The sequence below is a fragment of the Myxine glutinosa genome, chromosome 2 (assembly GCF_964187855.1).
Source record: "Myxine glutinosa chromosome 2, kmMyxGlut1.1, whole genome shotgun sequence".
NCBI lineage: Eukaryota > Metazoa > Chordata > Myxini > Myxiniformes > Myxinidae > Myxine > Myxine glutinosa.
The window spans coordinates 107,293,154-107,315,284 of record NC_136262.1 but is presented as its reverse complement, the minus strand read 5'-3'; the positions used below and the strand labels follow the sequence as shown (position 1 = coordinate 107,315,284).

The 22,131-nt window shown below is 43.7% G+C and overlaps 1 protein-coding gene across 1 annotated transcript; it reads right to left on the bottom strand.

The window, feature by feature from the left end:
• Positions 1-3,235: 3,235 nt before the first annotated feature.
• Positions 3,236-20,686, bottom strand: LOC137417802 (NTF2-related export protein 2). The gene is made up of 5 exons (XM_068103708.2): positions 20,474-20,686; positions 17,216-17,302; positions 17,007-17,075; positions 4,027-4,102; positions 3,236-3,948 (listed from the first exon to the last, which is right to left on the bottom strand). The coding sequence occupies exons 1-5, from the start codon at positions 20,489-20,491 to the stop codon at positions 3,794-3,796; spliced, it is 405 nt and encodes a 134-aa protein (XP_067959809.1). The 5' UTR covers positions 20,492-20,686; the 3' UTR covers positions 3,236-3,793.
• Between the last annotated feature and the right edge of the window lie 1,445 nt (positions 20,687-22,131).

The window sequence follows — 22,131 nt, the reverse complement described above, 5'->3', positions numbered from 1 at the left end:
GTTGGGCACTCCACCACTGTGAGGATGTCGGCCAGGTGAGGCCGCAGGTGGGCTCTGGGAGCCGTTAGTTGTGGATGGGGCCCGAGGATCCGGAGGACGGACCCGGGTAGCCCAGTGCCAGAGAGGGCACCGAGTGGGGAGAGCGCCAGAGGGCCTTCCCCAGGTAGTTAGGTTAGGGTAAGGAGCAGGTAAGCTCGGAGGCAACTGCAGTGGTGGAGGTGTGCAGGTGGGTAGACCCGCTGGGAGAGGTACACGCCACAGCCCAGAAATTGTGCGAGGGCACCGGGAGATGAATCGGGGGAGTGAGACCCCAAATTGAAAAGCACCACAGTTTGGTCAATGGGCATTGGTTTTTAGAACCCATAGTGTAAGAGGGCCAATGGTTTGGCAGGAGAAAGACCCCGGGTAATGTAAAGTTGTTAAAGTCATTTAGGAAGTAGTTACGATTGATGAACCTGTCGCACCATACGCAGCCACTTACCTGTGGTGATGATGATGACTCCACACCTGTGTTTTCTTTGTTTGTGTTGCAGAAAGGAGAATTGCTGTTGGATTTGTGAGACGCATCACGACGTGGATGAGACATTGGGGTGATTCCATCTCTCCCTCCCTAGGAGGGACTGATGATTAATTGGTGATGGCAAATTATGATGTTGAGTTGGAGATGGCAAATTATGATGTTGAGTTGAAAACGGCAAATTTGATTGGTTAGGAGGGAGAGAAGACGAATTTGGTATATGGGAGGAACGGGGAAGACAGTAGGGACGTTTGTTGATTTGTAAAGTAGATGTTTATGGGTAGTGTTGTGTTTTGTGGATACAGTAAGGGGTAAGGGAGGGGCCATGTAGGTTACCTGGTGGGGGGGGGGGGGCGTACGGTAGGAACGTACCTGTCTCACCTGGTTCCCATGTGCCCCCAGTGTGCATTACCTTACATTGCGTGCACTTTTGCGCCCTTACCACCTTACTCACTTGTCTGCTTCTTTTGTCTCCCACCTCCGAGGATCTGGCTTTGGGGCAGAGAGAGAGAGGAGAGAGAGGTGCTGGCTCCGCAGTTGTGGGCCTGCACTTTCGCTGCTTGCTGCCTGGATCGATACACCATATGGACCGCAATTTTGGTGGCCACCCACAATGGACCGCAGTTCTTTTGCGGCCAAGCACCACCCGTGGATGGACCTATGGGTCAACGTGGCACCTATGCCATACAGGTGAACCACTTTTAGTTGGCCCCCTGACGGCCACAATACAGAAATGGACGCGGTTGGCGCCTTTCTTTATTTTTGAAAGAAGCAAGAAGGCCAAGTGCACCACACGAAGGCAAGACCAGCGGCAGAACATCGGCCGGCTGCGACACCACACCATGATTAGTAAACATTTTATTGGTGCACCGGATGGTGCTGACTGTGTGATGGGGTGGTGCTTTTGGTGCTGGGAAGGGGTGCTCTGCACATTATTAAAGGCCGTAAGGCCACAGAGCACTCGTGGGTTGGTGTATCGATGCTGGCATGCGTGCTCTCTCTATGCATAACATCTGCATGTGTTCCTCCAAAAACAGGTCCTGGATCGTAGTGTAAATATCAGCGTAGTCTTGTGTAAATAATGCTCCCTACCGGCTGTATGTTTAGTTTGCGAATTCTTTCCGCGATTCGGTTATCCTGTGGGTGTGTTTCTGTGAGGAGAAGGGTGCAACGTCGCAGGGGGACATATTTACTCATTTGTGAACATCTGTAAAACTGTCGCACTCAGGGTAGAGTTAATAGTAGAGGGAACTACATCTGAGTGCCACACTAAAGTAGGTAAAAATTTATTGGGTCGGGACGCCCCGAGGGTAGAGAAGGGTGCAATGTTGCGGATATGGGATTTGGCCTCCATCCATATCCGCTTGTAAATATTCCCCTATTTCCCCAATACCCCCCAACTATCCCCAATCCCCCATTCCCTAGTCCCATTGTCTGTAAACAACACTCTGTAGAACCGACCTTCCCTTTTTTCCCCCATTAAATGTCGTGCCCAGGTCCACCGCATCTCACGTAGACAACTTTAGGACCTCTTGCTAGTTATTCTTAGTCTATGTCAGTTAAGGACTCGTTTCCATTAATTCTGACTCTTCGTTGCACCAGAATGTGATCGTATGGCACCAGTAGTGAGTTTAGGACCTCCCCATACCTCCTCCCATCTTCCTCATGAAACAATAACAACAACTACAACCACAGCGGGGGCGGCGCGGCCGCGGTGCGGGGAGTGTGCGTCCTCACACCGGCTTGGTTAGCCGCCATTGCCATGTGCGCCCACGGGGTTACCACGAAGGGGCTGGCTGTCAGCTCCTCGTCAAGGGCGGAGCCCGGTAAACCCCGCACCCAATAAGAAGCAATGGGCCGATTCCATCTGGGGCGGAGCTAACGAGCCGAGGGTGTGTCACTCCCCGCCGGATATACGCAGCCACTTACCGGACGTGACGTCAGATGCGCCTCAGCCACGAAGAAGAACCAGTCGCGACCTTCCGAGCGCTGAGAGACCTCCCTGCATCTTTCGGACCGTGTGGATCCTGTCCCTGAGCCAAGAGTGCACCTTGTGCTGTCCACCGACTACCTGCCTTTCCTTGCCATCAATCCCCGTGTGAGTCAGTCTTGTCCCGTTTATCTGTCGTCTGTCGGGGCTAAGATAAGACCGTGTTTAAGTGCCCACCTTTCTATGCTGTCTCTCTTGTCTTTGTAATCTAACCTTCCGCAATATTATAACCTCCTCCGGAGGTCTTGAGAACCGTACCCCTGGTGTCGTGTCATTTTAACCCAGCCGCTGTGTCCTTTCCTCAATTGATTTAGCGTAGCGCGACTCGGCCAAGGTTCGAGTATAATCGGGTAACTTGTGCGAACACGGCGGCCATTCCGCTCGGCCCAGCATAACATCTTAATAAGTCGTGTCCGTAACAATATTATACTAGCGAGGTACCCGTTACGCTATGCACGGATGGGAGGCCAAAAGAAAACAACCAATGCGGAAACGGTGAATGCTAAACCATGGAACTAATAAGCTCCACATTCCTGTGCCACCTTCAGTCGAACGTCAGGCATTGACAGCCAGTTCGTGAATGACTTGGGCAAAAAACGGCGAATGGGAAACGATGAACCAACAGATTCCACATTCCTGTGCCACCTTCAGTCGAACGTCAGGCATTGATGGCAGGTTCGTGAAGGACTTGGGCAAAAAACGTACCCGTCTGAATGATGCAATATCCAGTCAATGGGGAATCTGTGTATTCCGTGATGGCGAATCCATCACGGTTAGAAAGTAAAAACCCCTCACGTCATTTCCCCATTCATATTTAAACTCAATATCTCTATTTTCATTCCAAACAGCATCATTCCAACCATCCCTTAACGCTATAACAAAATACTGTGTTAAATGGTGATTGTATCGAGATATCAAACCAGCCCATTGTCGTCATCTATTCACTTCTGGATTCGAGAGCAGGTCCGTATCGAGCCAATTTCAAAATCATATTTTATTGAGGCTAACAGGATTATCATTCCCCCCTAAATTCACATCTGGTCCTGCATTGAAAGGTGGAGAAGGAACTTCTTGGGGGGAGGATGAGAGAGGTAGAAAAAGAATGAAGTGCATCAAGCTGATATCTTAGCGCTTGTTGAACAAGACCATCTTGTGATGAAGTGACGTTTGCTCACCAAACCTCAATTTTAATCGGAGAAAGTCGATGGGATGGTCTTGCATTTCCCAGCAACCTACAGCATTCCCGCGCTACACATTTATCCGTGTGCAGGACAGGCAGAGTCGAGTCAATCCTGGAAGCGAAAGCAATCGGAAATAATCTTCCACACAGACTCCTGCGCCGCCAGCAGGAATGTTTGCGTGAACAAACGTTGTCGATTTCCTTCAAACTTCACCGATCCTCCTGCCACAACCAATACTCCATGGCCTGGTCGTACGTGTTCTAAGAAATGGGGACGGGGTGTTACTGTCTCTCGAGTAAAATGAAGGTGAGTAAAAGGCACATGTTAAGTCAACCCACCAGCTATTGGTTGGCAATCCAACATATTCACTTGGTGGTCACTTGCTGGCAATTCTTCATAGAACTTTGCAAGAGCCTGGAAAATAAAATGGGGGCATTTTGGGTATTATATTGGCAATAACCTTGACAGAAATACAGGAAGAAAATATCCATTTAAAATATTAACACTGAGTCGGTTACAGGTTGAAGGCATTCACACCATTACAGGTTGATTCATTCACATTACAGGTTGAAGGATCTAATACAGACATTAAATCTAAACCCTCAGGTCCGAAAGGAGAAGCAGCTGTAAATACAGTGCCTTCAGAAAGTATTCACACCCTTTGACTTTTTTCACATTTTGTTGTTATAGCCTGAATTTAAAATCGATTTAATTCAGTTTTTTTTTGTCATTGATCGACACGTAATACCCCATAATATCAAAGTGGAATTGTATTTTTTTTAAATTCTTTACGAATAAATTAAAAATTAAATCCATATATATCTAATTTACACAAATATTCAACAACCCCCCCTTCCCTCCCCAGTCAATACTTCGTAAAAGAGCCTTTGGCGGTGATTAGAGCTTTGGGCCTTATTGAGTATGTCCATATCAACTTTGCACATCTGGATTTGGGGAGTTTCTCCCATTTTTGCTTGCAGATTTGCTCAAGCTCTGTCAAGTTGGATGGGGAGTCTCGGTGAACAGCAATCTTCAGGTTTTTCCAAAGATTCTCAATGGGATTCAAGTTTGGACTTTGGCTGGGCTACTCACGGACTTCCACATTCTTGTTTTTTTTTTTGTTTTTTTTTTTTGTTTGTATACAAGATCGAGGCTCGTGAAAGAGCGAACATTAATCACACAGAAAGACAAACAGACACACAAAACAAATAACATCGGGAGCGGTAGACAAGATGGGGAGAGAGAGAGGGGGAAGGACACAAACACAACATTTGAGAGCAGGGACCGAGAGACATGGAGACATCGAGAGAACTGTGGGAGGGAGAGGGCTTTGGGGGGCGGAGGCATGGGAAGGGGGGGGGGGGTGGGAGAGGTATAAAACATATGGACACTGCCAAGACTTCCAGGAAAGAAGTTGGAATTTCAAACAAGGTGGATCTGGGGTGAATTAGTGGGGGTAGAAAAGATCAAGGTTTTGGATGGGGGAAGATAAGAGATGGTGGTGAACAGCTGTTTTGAAGACCTGGAGGGAGGAGTGTGATTGAAGTGAGTGTGGGAGTTTGTTCCAGAGGCGGGAGAAAAGAGGAATGAAAGAGTGAAGGTGAGCAGAGAGCCGAGATTTCGGCAGTTTAACCATCAGAGGGTGGCTGGCAGATCTTGTGCGACCTGTAGGAATATTTGGGGGACAGAGCACAGAGAGAGCTGGGGGAGCAAGGCCGGAGAGGAGTCGGTAGAAGACAGAAAGACCACCTACCTGCCTGCGGTGAGTGAGTGAAAGGCCCTCAGAGAAGAGCCCTCAGAGGTTGTTTTGAAACCATTACAGTGTTGCTTTGGCTGTATGTTTGGGGTTATTGTCCTGTTGGAACGTACATCTTTGCCACAGTCAAAGGCCTTTTACACTCTAAAGCAGGTTCTCCTCAAGGATTTTCCTGTATTTGGCTAAATTCATTGCTCCCTCTATCCTTACAAGTCTCCCAGTCCCTGCTGCTGAAATGCATCCCCATAGCATGATGTTGCTACCACCACGCTTCACGGTAGGGATGGTGTTACCTAGGTGGTGAGCTTTGCTCAGTTTCCACCAGATGTAGTACTTTGCATTCAGGCCAAAAAGTTCAATTTTCAGCTCATCAGACCAAATAATATTTTGCCTCATGCTCTCAGTCTTTCATGTGCCTGTTTGCAAACTCCAGGCATGCTTGCTGTCTTGTGCCTTTTTCTCAGGAGTGGCTTCTGTCTGGCCACACTCCCATTAAGCCTAGATTTGTGAAGTACTGCAGAGACTGTTGTTCTTCCAGCAGGTTTTCCTGTCTCAGCCAAGGAACTCTGTAGTTCTGTCAGAGTGGTCATTGGGTTCTTGGTCACCTCCCTGACCAAGGTCCTTCCTGCCCAGTTGCTCAGTTTAGTCGGACGGCCAGCTCTAAGAAGAGTTTGGGTAGTTCCATATTATTTCCATTTCCTAATGATGGAGTTCACTGTGCTCTTGGGAACTTTCAACCCTATTTATATTGTTTGATATTGTTTTATCTCCTTCCCCAGATCTCTGCCTCCTCACAATTGTATCTCGGAGTTCTACGGACTGTTCCTTGGCCTTCGTGGTAGAGTTTCTTCTCTGACATGCACTGTCAATTGTGGGACCTTATATATAGAAAAGTGTGTTTCTTTCGAAATCATGTCCAATCAATTAAATTAGCCACAGGTAGACTCCAAGCAAGTTGGAGAGACATCTTAAGGATTATCAAAGGAAACTGGACACACCTTAGATCACTTTGGAATGTTATAGCAAAGTGGTTGAATACTGTTATAGCAAAGCAAAATGTTATAGCAAAGCGGACGGAAATGCGTAAACAAATCCAAACTAAAAGCATCCAGCCAAGAAGAACGATTGAAACTCTGGCAAGAGCATTTCCAAAGCTTATTAGGGAAGCCACCTACAATCAAGGATGAAGTAATAACTCCTGTGATTTCAGATGAACTCGACATCAAAAAAGGTCCCTTCACCATAGATGAACTCCATAAAGCTCTTAAAAACATTCAATACGGGAAAGCCTGTGGTCTAGATGACATTCCAGCCGAGATTTGGAAACTAGGTGAATTCGATGAGATTTTACTGAATTTATGTAATGCTGTATACCATCAAAATCCAATAGATAGATGGACAGAAGGATGTATATTGCCTTTCCAGAAAAAAGGCGACCTATGGCTTACAAAAAACCACCGAGGAATCACTCTAACATCAATAGCGGCCAAAATATACAACCTGATGTTATTAAACAGAATCAGACCGCATATAGAACCAGTTCTGCGAAAAAATCAAAATGGCTTTCGTACTAGTAGATCGACCTCCGGGCAAATCCTTACTATTAGACGTCTTCTTGAAGGCGTTAAAGCTAAAAAATCTTCCTGCTGTTTTCCAATCTATTGATTTCTCGAAAGCTTTCGACTCCATCCATCGAGGTAAGATGAAGGAGATACTGCTAGCATTCGGGATACTTCAGGAGACAGTTAATGCCATCATGATGCTGTAGAAGAACTCGCATGCAATAGTCCGATCACCTGACGGCGATACAGACCGTTTTGAAATCATGGCAGGAGTTTTACATGGTGATACCCTCGCTCCCTATTTATTCATAATATGTCTCGATTATGTGCTACGCAAAGCAATAGACACCAACAATGAACTTGGATTTACCCTAAGTAAACGGAAAAGTCGGCGATACCCATCCAAGAAGATTACAGATGCAGATTATGCAGATGATCTTGCGGTTCTAGCAGACTATAACAAGGATGCAGCGACACTACTACACAAGATTGAAGAAGTAGCCAGCCAAATTGGTCTCTACATAAATGCCTCGAAGACAGAGTACATCAGTCTTCATCAAGATCAAGTTGTAGACATAAAATCACTCAATGGTGAAAACATCAAAAAGGTTGACGAATTCACATACCTGGGAAGCAACATCGCCTCCACAAAAAGAGATGTCGACATCAGACTTGGAAAGGCTTGGGGAGCTTTAAACAGTCTAGGCAAGATTTGGAAATCTGCGCTTCCAATAGAGCTGAAACGAAACTTCTTTAGAGCAGCTGTTGAATCAGTTCTTGTATATGGGGCAATTACATGGACCTTGACATCGTCACAAGAAAAGGCCCTGGATGGTGCATACACTCACATGCTCAGAGCAGCCCTTAACATCTCATGGAAAGAGCACCCCACAAAATATGAATTGTATGCAAAAATCCCACCAATCAGTGTAACCATACGTCAACGTAGATTAAGATTCACTGGGCAATGCTGGAGAAACAAAGACGAGCTCGCAAGCGATGTTTTACTTTGGTTACCAACTCACGGCAAACAGGCACCAGGGAGACCTGCGAAAACATATATATATCAACTTACAAATGATACTGGGTGTCTGGTTAACGAACTACCTAATGCCATGAGTGACAGAAATGAATGGAAGAAACGTGTCATGGAATGCCGAGCTAGCTCGACACAGTAGTAGTAGTGGTAGGTTGAAAACTTATTTACTCGTCATTTCAGCTTTTCATTAATTTGTAAACATTTCTAAAAATAAAAATACACTTTGACATGATGAGTTTCATGTGTGGATGGGTGACAAAAATTTTTTCTAATTAATCCATTTTAAATCCAGGCAATAACACAACAAAATGTCAAAAAGTCAAGGGGTGTAAATACTTTCTGAGGGCACTGCACACAAGAAAAAGAAGTTACAACTAGATAGTCGATGTCAAGTAATTTTGTATGAATGAGAACCACCACGAGGCAGGAGAAAACCACAAAGGGCTGGAAGCAATTTAGGGATACCTCAAAGGGCTGGAAGCAATTTAGGGATACCTCAAAGGGATGGAAGCAATTTAGGAGTACCACAAGAGGCTGGCAAGACAGCTTGGAGGTATGTGCACCAACTGCACCCACCTGGTTCTGAATCTCGACCCAGATATAAACCGTCACCCTGGTGTTTCTTGTGCAGGGCAAGGCATCAGTGTGCACTGTCTGTTGGTAGGACAAGCCGAAGGACCCATTTGCCAGGATTAAAGATCCTGCAGCATCAGTCATGAAGAGTGGACGAGTTATCAACAGCACCCTTGAAGGGGAACCCAAATACGCAGACCACCCTGACGCTAATCTATCCCTCGATACCCTACAGAATAGATTTGACGTGTCTTTTTCCATTTCTGATTTAAAAAGTGGGTAATTTTGTGATGAAAAGTTGAAGTTTACAGCTCTCTCTCTCTCTCTCTGGGCTCCCAGCTCTCTCTGGGCTCTGTCCCGCAAATATTCCTACAGGTCGCACAAGATCTGCCTGCAACCCTCTTATGGTTAAACTGCCAAAATCAAGACTCTCTGCTCACCTTCACTCCTTCATTCCTCTTTTCTCCCGCCTCTGGAACAAACTCCCTCACTCTCTTCAATCCCACTCCACCCTCCAGGTCTTTAAAACAGCTGTTCACCACCATCTCTTATCTTCTCCCATCCAAAACCTTGATCTTTTCTATCCCCGCTAATTTCACCCCAATTCCACTTTTTTGAAATACCAACTTCTGTCCTGGAAGTCCTTGTGTTTTATACTTCTCCCACCCCCCCCCCACCCCCTTCCCACGCCTCCTCCCCCCAAGCCCTCTCCCTCCCACACATCTCCCTGCTCTTAAATGTTGTGTGCTCTCAAGTGTTTGTGTGCTTCCCCTTCTCTTGTCTTCCGCTCCCTCTTTTTATATATTTTGTTTGTCTGCTTGATTTGTTTGTGAAGTAAATGTCAGCTCTTTCACGAGCCTCGATTCAGTATCCAAAAAAAAAGAAAAAAAAAAAGTCTTCCTCACAATTAGCCATGACGTCACACCGGAAGTTGCCCGTCATATTTGTACTGTCCACAGGTTACATCGCGGTACGATTTAACTCAAACGACGAACAATCTTCGAATTTCTACAAATATGTCAGGTCGATGCGTCCTTGGTAGTTACAGTATATATAGTGTGCGCCATAGTGTAATAGTATACAAACCAAGATGGTTTAATACTACACCAATGGCCGAACGAGCCGAAGGTTGCCAGAAATTGGACGAGGCTTTTTTTTTGTTTTTTTTTTGTATACTGAATCGACGCTCGTGAAAGAGCTAACATTTATTTCACAAACAAATCAACCAGACAAACAAAATATACAAAAAGAGGGAGCGGAAGACAAGATGGGGAGAGAAGGGGAAGCACACAACCACAACATTTGAGAACAGGGAGAAGTGTGGGAGGGAGAGGGCTTGGGGGGAGGAGGCGTGGGAAGGGGGGGGGGGGGGGAAAGAGGAATGAAGGAGTGAAGGTGAGCAGAAAGTCTTGATTTTGGCAGTTTAACCATAAGAGGGTTGCAGGCAGATCTTGTGTGACCTGTAGGAATATTTGGGGGGCAGAGCCCAGAGAGAGCTGGGGGGGGGGGGGCAAGGCCAGAGAGGAGTGGTAGAAGACGGAAAGACCACCAACCTGCCTGCGGTGTGAGTGAAAGGCCCTTGGAGTTAGCTTCATCGCGGGAGATTCCAATGATTCTGAATGCTTTGGTTTCAACAGCGTGAAGACGAGCTATGTGTGAGGCAGGAGCACCAGACCAGAGGGGAGAGCAGTATTCCATAGAGCTGCGGATGAAAGCCTTGTATGTGGTGAGGAGCTCAGGTGTGCCAAGGAAGGACTTCGCACGACGGAGGATGCCCAGTCGGCGACTGGCTTTGGAGGCCAGATTTGAAATGTGGTTTTCCCAGGAAAGATCATGGCAAATAGTGAGACCCAAAAGCTTGAGTGACAGAACTTCTTGGAGAGGATTATTCAGAAAGTGGATGGGAGGGTTGTCCAGTCGGTCTTTTCGGAGAGACATCGTAAGAGTGTGAGATTTATCAGGATTGAAAGACATGTTCCATTTGTTTGCCCAGTCTGTGATTTTGTCCAGGTCTGCAGAGAGTGAGGAGGCTGCAGACTGCCGATCTGAGGGATGAGGAATGGAGCGACAGAGAGTAGAGTCGTCAGCAAAGAGATACAGAGGATTTTCAAGAGAGTCAGAGAGATCATTGATGAAGACCAGAAAAAGCACAGGCCCCAGAACACTACCTTGGGGAACTCCAGCCTGAACAGGAAGAGATGAGAGAAACCCATTCAGGGCCACACGTTGACTACGACCAGAGAGGAAGTCCGCCAGCCATGCGTGGAGATTTCCATGGATACCAAAGGAGGAGAGTTTGGTGAGCAGAGCAGGGTGCCAGACCGTATCGAAGGCACGTGAAATGTCAAGGGAGACAGCTCTAATTTCCTGTTTGGCATTGAGGACCTCCATCCATTGTTGAGAAAGCAGAAGCAGCATGTCCAGAGTCGAGTGACCAGGTCTGAAACCAAATTGATGATCAGAGATCAAGCCATTGGAGAAGAGGAAAGATTTCATATCTGAAGCAATGATGGATTCCATGACTTTGCTGATAATTGGGAGAAGGCTGATTGGTCTGTAGTTGCTAGGATCTGTTTTTGCACCTTTTTTGTGCAAAGCGGTGAGGTTGGTTCGTCCTAGAGTCCCTGTATATAGAGAGTTGTGTCAACTCAAATTTGGACGCCATTTTGTGTCTAAGTGTGTCGGATTAGATATACATGTACATTCGCGATATGGGGTGATATATTCTAAACCGTCTAAAAAAAATTTTACTACACATATTTAGTCTTATTATTACATACAGGTGATATTTGTTTTGTCAAAAACTCAGCTATTGCCATGAAAAAGAGCTGTGTGGTGATATTAAAAGTGGTATGGCAATGCATATTACAAGCCAACACTGCATATAAGAGCTAACATTATAAGTAAGACAAACCAATGCTGTCGTTCTCTGAATTTTAATAACTTTTAGAAAGGAGTGTGGGCATATCCAATATTTTTTAAAGGGTGCCGAGAGCAATTCCGGTGTAGGACTTCCAGCCGACATATAGTCTAACACACTTAAAACAAATTCTGTACGTGGTATTGCCATATTTTTGACTTTTTATTATTTTGTTATTTTTTTATTATTTATAATTTTTATTTTATTATTTTTATATATTTTTATATTTATATATTTATATATTTTTTTTATATATATTTATATTTTTTATATATTTTATAAAATTATATTATATTTTATATTTTTTTTATATAATATATTATTATTTTAATATATATAATATATATATATATATATATAATATATAATATATATAATAATATATATAATATATATAATATATATATATAATATATATATATAATAATATATATAATATATATATAATGATATATATAATAATATATATAATATATATATATATATATATATATATATATTATTATATTAATTATATATTATATATAATATATAATAATATATATATAATTATAATTATAATTATATTATATTATAATATTATTATATATTATAATATAATATAATAATATATTAATATATATATAATATAATATATAATATATAATATATATAATATATATTATATATATATATATATATTATATTATAATTATATATATATAATTATATATTATATATATATATATATAATATTATATATAATATTATTATATTATATATTATATATATATATAAGTATATATACATTATATAATAATAATATATATATTATTATATATATATAATAATATATATAATATATATATATTATATATATTATAATAATATATATAATATATATAATATAAATATAATAAATTTATAATATATTATTTATATAATATTATTTATATTTATATATTATATTATATTATTTATATTCTATATTATATTTATATATATTTCTGACTTTATTTTTATTATTATTCTGACATATTTCTTTTCCATATTTCTGACTTTATCACTTGGAAATCTATACATCTTATATTTCCCAGATTGTTTTGAAACAACCAAAAGCAGAACCAGTCATTTTTGTTTGGCAAATAAACAACATTCCCCGTACCAAGCTGACGTTCACGCACGGTGAAGTTAGACACAAAATGGCGCCACGAAATCACGTGACCAGAAATCTCGGGTCAGCGCATGGCGCAACTCTCTTTATACAGGGACTCTAGTTCGTCCGAAACACCCGAATGTGGATAGTGCCTACAAAATGTTCGCTTTTGTGTTCGGAACATTTCACAGAGCAATGTTTTGAAACAACAGAGATGGCTATAGATGTTGTGGGTATCCATCACGATTGAGGGAGGACACCATTCCCACAATGAGGCGGAAGAAACAGCCATCGCTCAAAACTGTAAGACCATCTTTAACCAGCTATCAGCACATGCGCACAGATGATTTGAGCAGTGAATCAGACACCCGTGTTGGCCTGCTGGCAACTGACCTCACCTCGCCACTACCACATACCCCTCCCCTCCTCCACTGGGGTGGGACATCGACATGCCACGACACAGCACGGACACAGCACAACCACAGATACAAATGGCGTCCCAGGAAAGTATGAAATGAGGCCATCCTGGAACATATAGGACACCGGGTCAGCCTGCTACGGTGGGACAAAGCTTTGGTCAATGTACGAGTGTTTCTGGGCAGTGTAGTGCCATGCTGTATCCGTCTCATGCCATGTCCGTCCCGTATATCTTCTGGAGTAATACAACTGATTCATCAATTTATACAAAAAATATATATATTTTTTTTTAATTAAAATAATTAATTAAAATTATATATAAAATTTAAATAAAAATATATAAAATACAAACAATAAAATAAATAAAACTAAAAATTTTAATTAAAAAAATAATAATTAATTTAATTTAAAAATTAAAAAATTCATCAATTTATACAAAATCCCTGAAAAATTAATAGGCTACAAATAATATCATTTTGAATCTTCATTAAGGTACTAACACCGCCATCTTCACCAACACCATCGTTGTCTGAATCGTTCACACATGGCTCAAAATGATACAGCTCCACAATTACCCAAAAATCGTTTTCCATCACTAATTTTGTCTCCAATAGTTTCTTTAAAATCGCGCTGATCAGTTTCAACATGCTGAGAACCTTCAGAGTTGCTAATGACGGTGGATTCAGTATCGAAATCCAAGCTTGAAATACACTGTTCAATATGCAAAGCCACCATTTGGATAAAGAAGAGTTCACAATGTGACATCACTGGCAAAATCGAAGACACTCAAGGTCTAGGGGTTGTTTTTTTTTTTTTTACACGTTGTTTATTGGCAGAGAAATTCAAAAAAAAAAATCTTTGAATTCAAACGTGATTAATGATTTTTCAATGGTTTTCAGAAAAAAAAATTTAGGCTCCCCTTTAACAAATGACACGTTCCTGCCACCATTCGAAGGTGGTTCGAGCTGGTTCGAAAAACACTTGGTCCAGAAACGCTTCCTCAGCTAACCCCACACAAACAAGTGCGATTAATTTGGGCCTTTGAAGAACCAGAGGAGAAAGAAGGAGAAAAAAGTATATTGCAGATGTCCCAGGCTCACCACACACATGGGCAATTTGTGAGATAAATATGCCAACACAACATATTCAAACCAATGCATATCCCTGCTCACATTATGGAGAACAGTAGTCTTCATCTGAAGAGTAGTTTCGTTCATCGGAGATTATTTTCTATCGTGCTGGAGTCAGAAAACAGCAGTATTTCATCATCAAATGGCCAGTGGGCCCCTCCATTCTCAACCCACACCATTAAATTGTTTATTTGTGTACATTCTGTTACATTTGTGGGGGTAAACAATGAAATACCTTAGTCGAGATAGAATCGTATCGATTAGCATGCCGTGAAGAAGCCATGTCAATGTATCTAAGTAGGGTCGAATGTCCGGTTAAGTGTTTACGTGTCTCCATACAAAAGGGTGGAGCTTGTGTTAAAAAAGATAGGGACTATATGATGAACTCCCTCGTGTGTAGTTGCCCTCAGTGATTTCCCCCTATGTTGTTTTATTACAAATAAAAAGCCATGTCACAAACGCTCCATTCACAACCGACGCCGTCAGGGCTGACAGACACCCGGGCATTCTCAAAAGGGAGACTAGCCCTCGCCCCGATGATGCGTTGCAAAGAGGCCATGGCCTGGCCTTCGTGATTGGTGTAGGCACGATGGGGTGATGGGCAGGGCTCAGGCGATTGGTAGAAAGAAAAGCCATCGTCAAACATTCGAGAACGGAAGGAAAAAAAGACGCCGCCGAGCCATCTTGCTCTCTTCTGGTCCTGGCGGGCATGGCGAACGGTCACATTTTTAACTCTCCTTGGTTGTGGCAATCAGATGGGGCAGTTGCTTTTGTTCTTTGTCGCTGGTTTGGCTGTTCCTGTCTCATGGGTGATCGTGGAGAGGAGGAGGAAGAAGCGGGCGGTCTCTGTCTCTCTCTGTCTCTCTCTCTCTCTCTGGGATTGAACGAGTGGAAGTTTGGCTGCCTGCTGCTTGGTCAGTGTGCAGGCGCACTTGACCGGCACCATTGTGGACGCGTCGACGCTCGGTCCTTTCACCGACGGACCAGGCCCGTTCAACAAACACCAAACCTCTCATTGAGACAGAGCGAAGTGCCAGCTGGCAGAAACATTCTTTATTTTTACTTTCGTTTTACCCTAGTTTGTATACGAGTGAGTGGAGAAGTCTCAAGTTAGAATTTTGTTTTACCTCACATTCATTGTATTTGGTTTACAATTACTTTTAATAAATTCATTATTTGTTGAATTTTACTTTTCTTGTCCTGGTTCGTTTCTTTGATTTGCGGGTTCGGAATAACCACGTGTGTTCCCGATCAGATAAGGCTTCGGGCCTTTCCCACACGCGCCAAAGACAATCCCGCCAAGGTTCGAAATACGCCTCAGAGTTAAAGGTCGTTTCAGTCATTCGTTACCCAGGGGTCTTAACCCCAGGAACGCGACAATACATCAGATCAATGGTGTTCCGTATCGATTTGTTTAATTTGTGTCTCCAATATGTACTTAAGTGAAGGTTAAGTTAAGTTTTTCCATAACAAGGCACCCCCTCCTCCCCAATCCCCCCACATTATTAAAATTAAAATTCCCATTTTAAGGCCATTTTCCCTGCTAGAGCGGGGGTTAGCCTTGCAGGCCCCATGACAATCACCATGGTTCCTTTATGGCCGGATGCCCTTCCTGACACCAACCGTTTAGTCGCCTCTTACGACACGCAGGGATATGGTGTACCTATTCCAAACCAGAACACACACCGGCACATTCATCCCAGCAAGCTGGTACTCAATTTGCCGACCTCGGAAGGATGACAGGCTGAGTCAACACCCCTTGCGTTAATTCAATGATCGACCAGGATTCGAACTCAGGATCCTAGGATTTCAAGCTGGCACCCGAACCGCTCCCCTCCCTCCCCCCATTATATAACAATGTCTATGGGAAATTCATATCTGAATAAGGTCGTATTGTACAATGTCTCACTTTTAGAAATGCATTCATGATGTAAATTGACAACTTGCTGAACTGTATTGTGTCATTTAAACATAGGGGCAATATCCCTGGTGCACACCTGGTATCCCAGCGCATCGTAAGAGCGTGACCAAGGGTTGGCATCAGGAAGGGCATCCGGCCATAAAAACATTGCCTCAAACAGGGAACCATGATTGTCATGGGGCCCGCAAGGATAACCCCCGCTCTAGCGGGGAAAATGGCCTTAAAACGATCATTCATTCATTCATTCACACCTGGTAGAATAAACAGTATACCTGTACTACACTGACTAAAGGTATTTTAAACCAATTTCAGTGGTTGCTAGAAGACAGGGCAGCATGTGGAATCATACAAACATAATCATAATGATCTGAATCCACCATCATCAAGACTTTAAAGTTAAACAAACAAAGAAGAAAATACCTATTTTAGGGGGAAACCCCCCTGTCAACCCCCAGAGGGGCAGATTTTTTTTAATGCCGTGAACAAACTTTGGTACATCATGGCTGGTGACGGTCGTGGTCAAGTTTCATCGAAATTGTGTGTGTGGTTTCTGAGAAAAGAGCAAACTCCTATTTATTTATTTTTGGGGGGGGGGGGGGGGGTGGTCACATCTGGATCCACTTTGACCCCAGTAAAACCCCTGAGACCCCGATTTTTTTAATGCCGTGAACAAACTTTAGTCGCAACACAACAAATATAATTTGTGCCAAGTTTGGTCACAATCCCATCAGTGGTTTCAGAGAAGAAGTTGCAAGTGTTTACGAACTGACGATGCGCCATCGCATAAGCTCCCTGGAACTACATTCCAGGTGAGCTAAAAATGAATACACTGAACGCCAATCAACACAATGGCATTTAATCTTACCTCGAGACCCGTGACAGCATTTCCATTCCACACCAGCAATGCACTTTCTTGGTAAAGTCGAGTCAGTACCTAAAACATGAAATATGACGATGAAGCAATTATGGCGAATGTCTCATGTTTACCAAAGTATCAAACAGACAACACAGACATTACCAGCAAAGAGCCAAAATGGATACCATTCAACGATCTAACGCAAATTATAAACTCACATGTCGACGCTTGTCCAACGTGTCATAGTAGTGTTTGCAAAATTCTTCAGCTGCCAAACAGGACTGTTCAACCAATCCTGAAAAGTCCTAAAAAAAATAAAATGAGAAGACGTCATGCGGATCACGATACTTGCAAAATCCATCCCCCCTCACCCTCCCCCCCCCCCAAATTTTTCCATTGATACAGCAAATTGTCCATTTCATGAAGATTAAAATTTACGATATTGATCAAAGCTCGGGTCAACAGGATGAAAAGTGATGATTTTAGAAGTTTGACCTTGACTTGACCATTTGACCTCAAAAATAGTTGGTTTTCCTATTTAGTAACATAATGTGCAAATGCTGTTCAATTTCCAAGTCAATCGGATAAAAATTGACGGTTTTTCAGATGAAAATTGATGATTTCGGAAGTTTGACCTTCAGTTGACCTTTGACCTTTTGACCTAAAAACAGTGTGGGGGTATACAGATTACAGTGTGGAGGTATACAGATTACAGTGTGGGGGTATATAGATTACAGTGTGGGGATATATAGATGACAGTGTGGGGGTATACATATTACAGTGTGGGGTATATAGATTACAGTGTGGGGTTATATAGATTACAGTGTGGGGATATATAAATGACAGTGTGGGGGCATATACATTACAGTGTGGGGATATATAGATTACTGTGCGGGGATATATAGATTACAGTGTGGGGGTATAGAGATTACAGTGTGGGGGTATACAGATTACAGTGTGGGATATATATAGATTACAGTGCATCCGGCCGTAAAACATTGCTTCAAAAAGGGGACCAAAAAACAACAACAACCACGGTGCCCGAAAAAGGCCAACCCCCGCTTGCGGGGAAAAATGGCCTCTAAAGGTGGTTATATATAGATTACAGTGTGGGGATATATAGATTACAGTGTGGGGGTATACAGATTACAGTGTGGGGGTATATAGATTACAGTGTGGGGATATATCGATGACAGTGTGGGGGTATATAGATTACAGTGTAGGGATATATAGATGACAGTGTGGGGGTATATAGATTACAGTGTGGGGATATATAGATTACAGTGTGGGGGTATATAGATTACAGTGTGGGGGTATATAGATTACAGTGTGGGGGTATATAGATTACAGTGTGGGGGTATATCGATTACAGTGTGGGGGTATACAGATTACAGTGTGGGGGTATATAGATTACAGTGTGGGGATATATAGATTACAGTGTGGGGATATATAGATTACAGTGTGGGGGTATACAGATTACAGTGTGGGGGTATGTAGATTACAGTGTGGGATATATAGATGACAGTGTGGGGGTATATAGCACACGATGAGACAACAGCACACGTGGAGAAAAGGAAGATCTTCTCTGTTCTGCAAGTAAAACTTACCTCATGGATGTCGTGTTTCCCCCAAATTTCTTTGTTTGATGTTATAAACAGCATTAGCGACTGTTTGAAAAGCTAATAATATGTGTTTGTGGTTTATAATATTTTACAGGCCCGGCCACGCTGCTGTTAGACGTCTGGTGTTGTTGGTTTTTTTTTTTGGTTTTTTTAAAATCACCTTCACCACAACCCCAAGGACATGTCGTCCCACTCACCCCGGTCTTCCCTCTCACACACTCTACTCTAGCTCCCCTCTCACAGACTCTAGCTGCCCTCTCAGACTCTAGCTCCCCTCTCAGACTCTAGCTCCCCTCTCACAGATTCTAGCTCCCCTCTCAGACTCTAGCTCCCCTCTCAGACTCTAGCTCCCCTCTCACAGATTCTAGCTCCCCTCTCACACACTCTAGCTCCCCTCTCACACACTCTAGCTCCCCTCTCAGACTCGAGCTCCCCTCTCACAGATTCTAGCTCCCCTCTCACAGACTCTAGCTCCCCTCTCACAGACTCTAGCTCCCCTCTCACAGACTCTAGCTCCCCTCTCACAGACTCTAGCTCCCCTCTCACAGACTCTAGCTCCCCTCTCACAGACTCTAGCTCCCCTCTCACACACTCTAGCTCCCCTCTCACACACTCTAGCTCCCCTCTCACACACTCTAGCTCCCCTCTCACACACTCTAGCTCCCCTCTCACACACTCTAGCTCCCCTCTCACACACTCTAGCTCCCCTCTCACACACTCTAGCTCCCCTCTCACACACTCTAGCTCCCCTCTCACACACTCTAGCTCCCCTCTCACACACTCTAGCTCCCCTCTCACACACTCTAGCTCCCCTCTCACACACTCTAGCTCCCCTCTCACACACTCTAGCTCCCCTCTCACACACTCTAGCTCCCCTCTCACACACTCTAGCTCCCCTCTCACACACTCTAGCTCCCCTCTCACACACTCTAGCTCCCCTATCACACACTCTAGCTCCCCTCTCACACACTCTAGCTCCCCTCTCACACACTCTAGCTCCCCTCTCACACACTCTAGCTCTCCTCTCACACACTCTAGCTCCCCTATCACACACTCTAGCTCCCCTCTCACACACTCTAGCTCCCCTCTCACACACTCTAGCTCCCCTCTCACACACTCTAGCTCCCCTCTCACACACTCTAGCTCCCCTCTCACACACTCTAGCTCCCCTCTCACACACTCTAGCTCCCCTCTCACACACTCTAGCTCCCCTCTCACACACTCTAGCCCCCCTCTCACACACTCTCCCCCCTCACACACTCTAGCTCCCCTCTCACACACTCTAGCTCCCCTCTCACACACCCTCCCCCGTCACACACTCTAGCTCCCCCCTCACACACTCTAGCTCCCCCCTCACACACTCTAGCTCCCCCCTCACACACTCTAGCTCCCCCCTCACACACTCTAGCTCCCCCCTCACACACTCTAGCTCCCCCCTCACACACTCTAGCTCCCCCCTCACACACTCTAGCTCCCCCCTCACACACTCTAGCTCCCCCCTCTCACACTCTAGCTCCCCCCTCACACACTCTAGCTCCCCTCTCACACACTCTAGCTCCCCTCTCACACACTCTAGCTCTCCTCTCACACACACACTCTAGCTCCCCTCTCACACACTCTCCCCCCTCACACACTCTAGCTCTCCTCTCACACACACACACACTCTAGGCCTAGCTCCCCTCTCACAAGTACAGTTGTCCCACAGACACAATCTGAATCACTCGAAAAAAAAGTCCGTCACGAATGAGTTTTGTTCGACACAATGGTGAATGGAGCAAAACAATCACTTCGACCATATCCGTCAATAATGATGTTTGTACGTAGTTCATGCATATTAAACCATAAAGCGTTTACCGTTGGAATGGCGGCCATGATGTGAAAGAATCGACTGCACCGTGTTGACGAAGCCCGATCACCAACAAGTGTCGTGTGGTGAATTTTAATCTTAATGGAATCTCTAAAATTAAATCAGACTCTTTATCGTCCAAAACGCTCCCTCTCAACATCAAAAACGTTTCCTCAATCTGTTGATAGTCACTTCCCATTTGCAACAGGATGACGTCATATGGGAGGGGGCGGGGGGATGTACCAACCGAGCTAATGAAATTCCATCGCACACCCCGAGACTATCCAGGTTGCGATTTCAACCTTCTGGACAGCGGAATAAGTGAACAGGTAATAAATCAGATTGCTATAACAATACTCACAACTATTCCTTGCACTATACGTTGTAATACAAAACCCACGTCACTAAGGCTCGTTCCCATATTCTTTTTACTGTAGGATTTTTGTAACTTCTCTTCAAAACGGCAAATTTGTAAATCACGAGGGGGCCCGTTGGTCCATTGGACCAAATTTTCATTGGTCTTCACCGCCTTGAAGCACACCTGTCTGCCGAACGACGTCTACGACGTCTACGGGGTCTTTTCACTGATCTCTACAATTACTGGATAGCGCATTGGCTGATCGATCTGACGCCAAACGCCGCCATCTTAACCACTCGCATTGATTCTCCAAGAAAGCTCGCGTTAACACTCCTGCCAATACATATATAATTTTGATTCGTTATTACTATAAATGGACTCAAGATGCCTTCATGTGCTGCGGTCAACTGTACAAATAGGCAGTTCAAGGGTTGCAATCCAACATTTCATCTGTAAGTATAATAAAGTTACTGTAAATGAGACTGTTTAGCGTTAATAGCGTGCAACACATGAACGAGTTAGATGTTTGTACAGACCCATGTGTAGATTCCCTTGTTAGTTGCTGTGTAAAAAAGGTCTATATTTTAGATTTACATTACAATCTAACTTTTAGTTAGGCTACTTTAAAACAAATAGCTTGCAAAACCACAGATTCGTGTGGAGCTAAGTATGAATTATTACTTAATTGTAAGTGAAGAAAAAAAATCTGTAAAAAAAAAAATGCACAAAATTGCGATGTAAAACTGTAACCAGATCTAGGTCTGATTACAGTTTTACACAAATGACAATGTGACTAGATCTAGAGTCTCGACTCTAGATCTAGTCACCTTGTCATTGAAGAGTCTGGACTCGGAGCTCAAGCAATGGACGGATGCATGCTGGTGGACGCCTCTTGAAGAGAAAGAATCGGGGTGGCCTTGTCAAATCTTCTGATGATGTGGTGAAGGTGTGCAAATCTACTGAGCGATGCCTCCAGAGACTGCTCCGTACAACAGACGGTGCTCTACCTCGGTCCGAAGGGATTGCATCTGCCCTATCGACGGCTGTTCTGCATGATGTCGGATCTCAATGTTTGTTTGCACAGCTGAACGATCACATGTTCGACTGTCCGCCAGACCACGATCACGTTTTTGTGCTTATCAAGTGCATTGCAGCATGTTACATCAAGATCCGGATGCATCACCTTGCCAAGTGCTTCACTGAGAAGATAACAGGACCCGAACTACGCAAACAATAATTGTCAAAGCTCATGTTATTTCGGCATGAGTAGTTCGAACTATTAGCAGCTTTCATGAACAAGGAAACTAC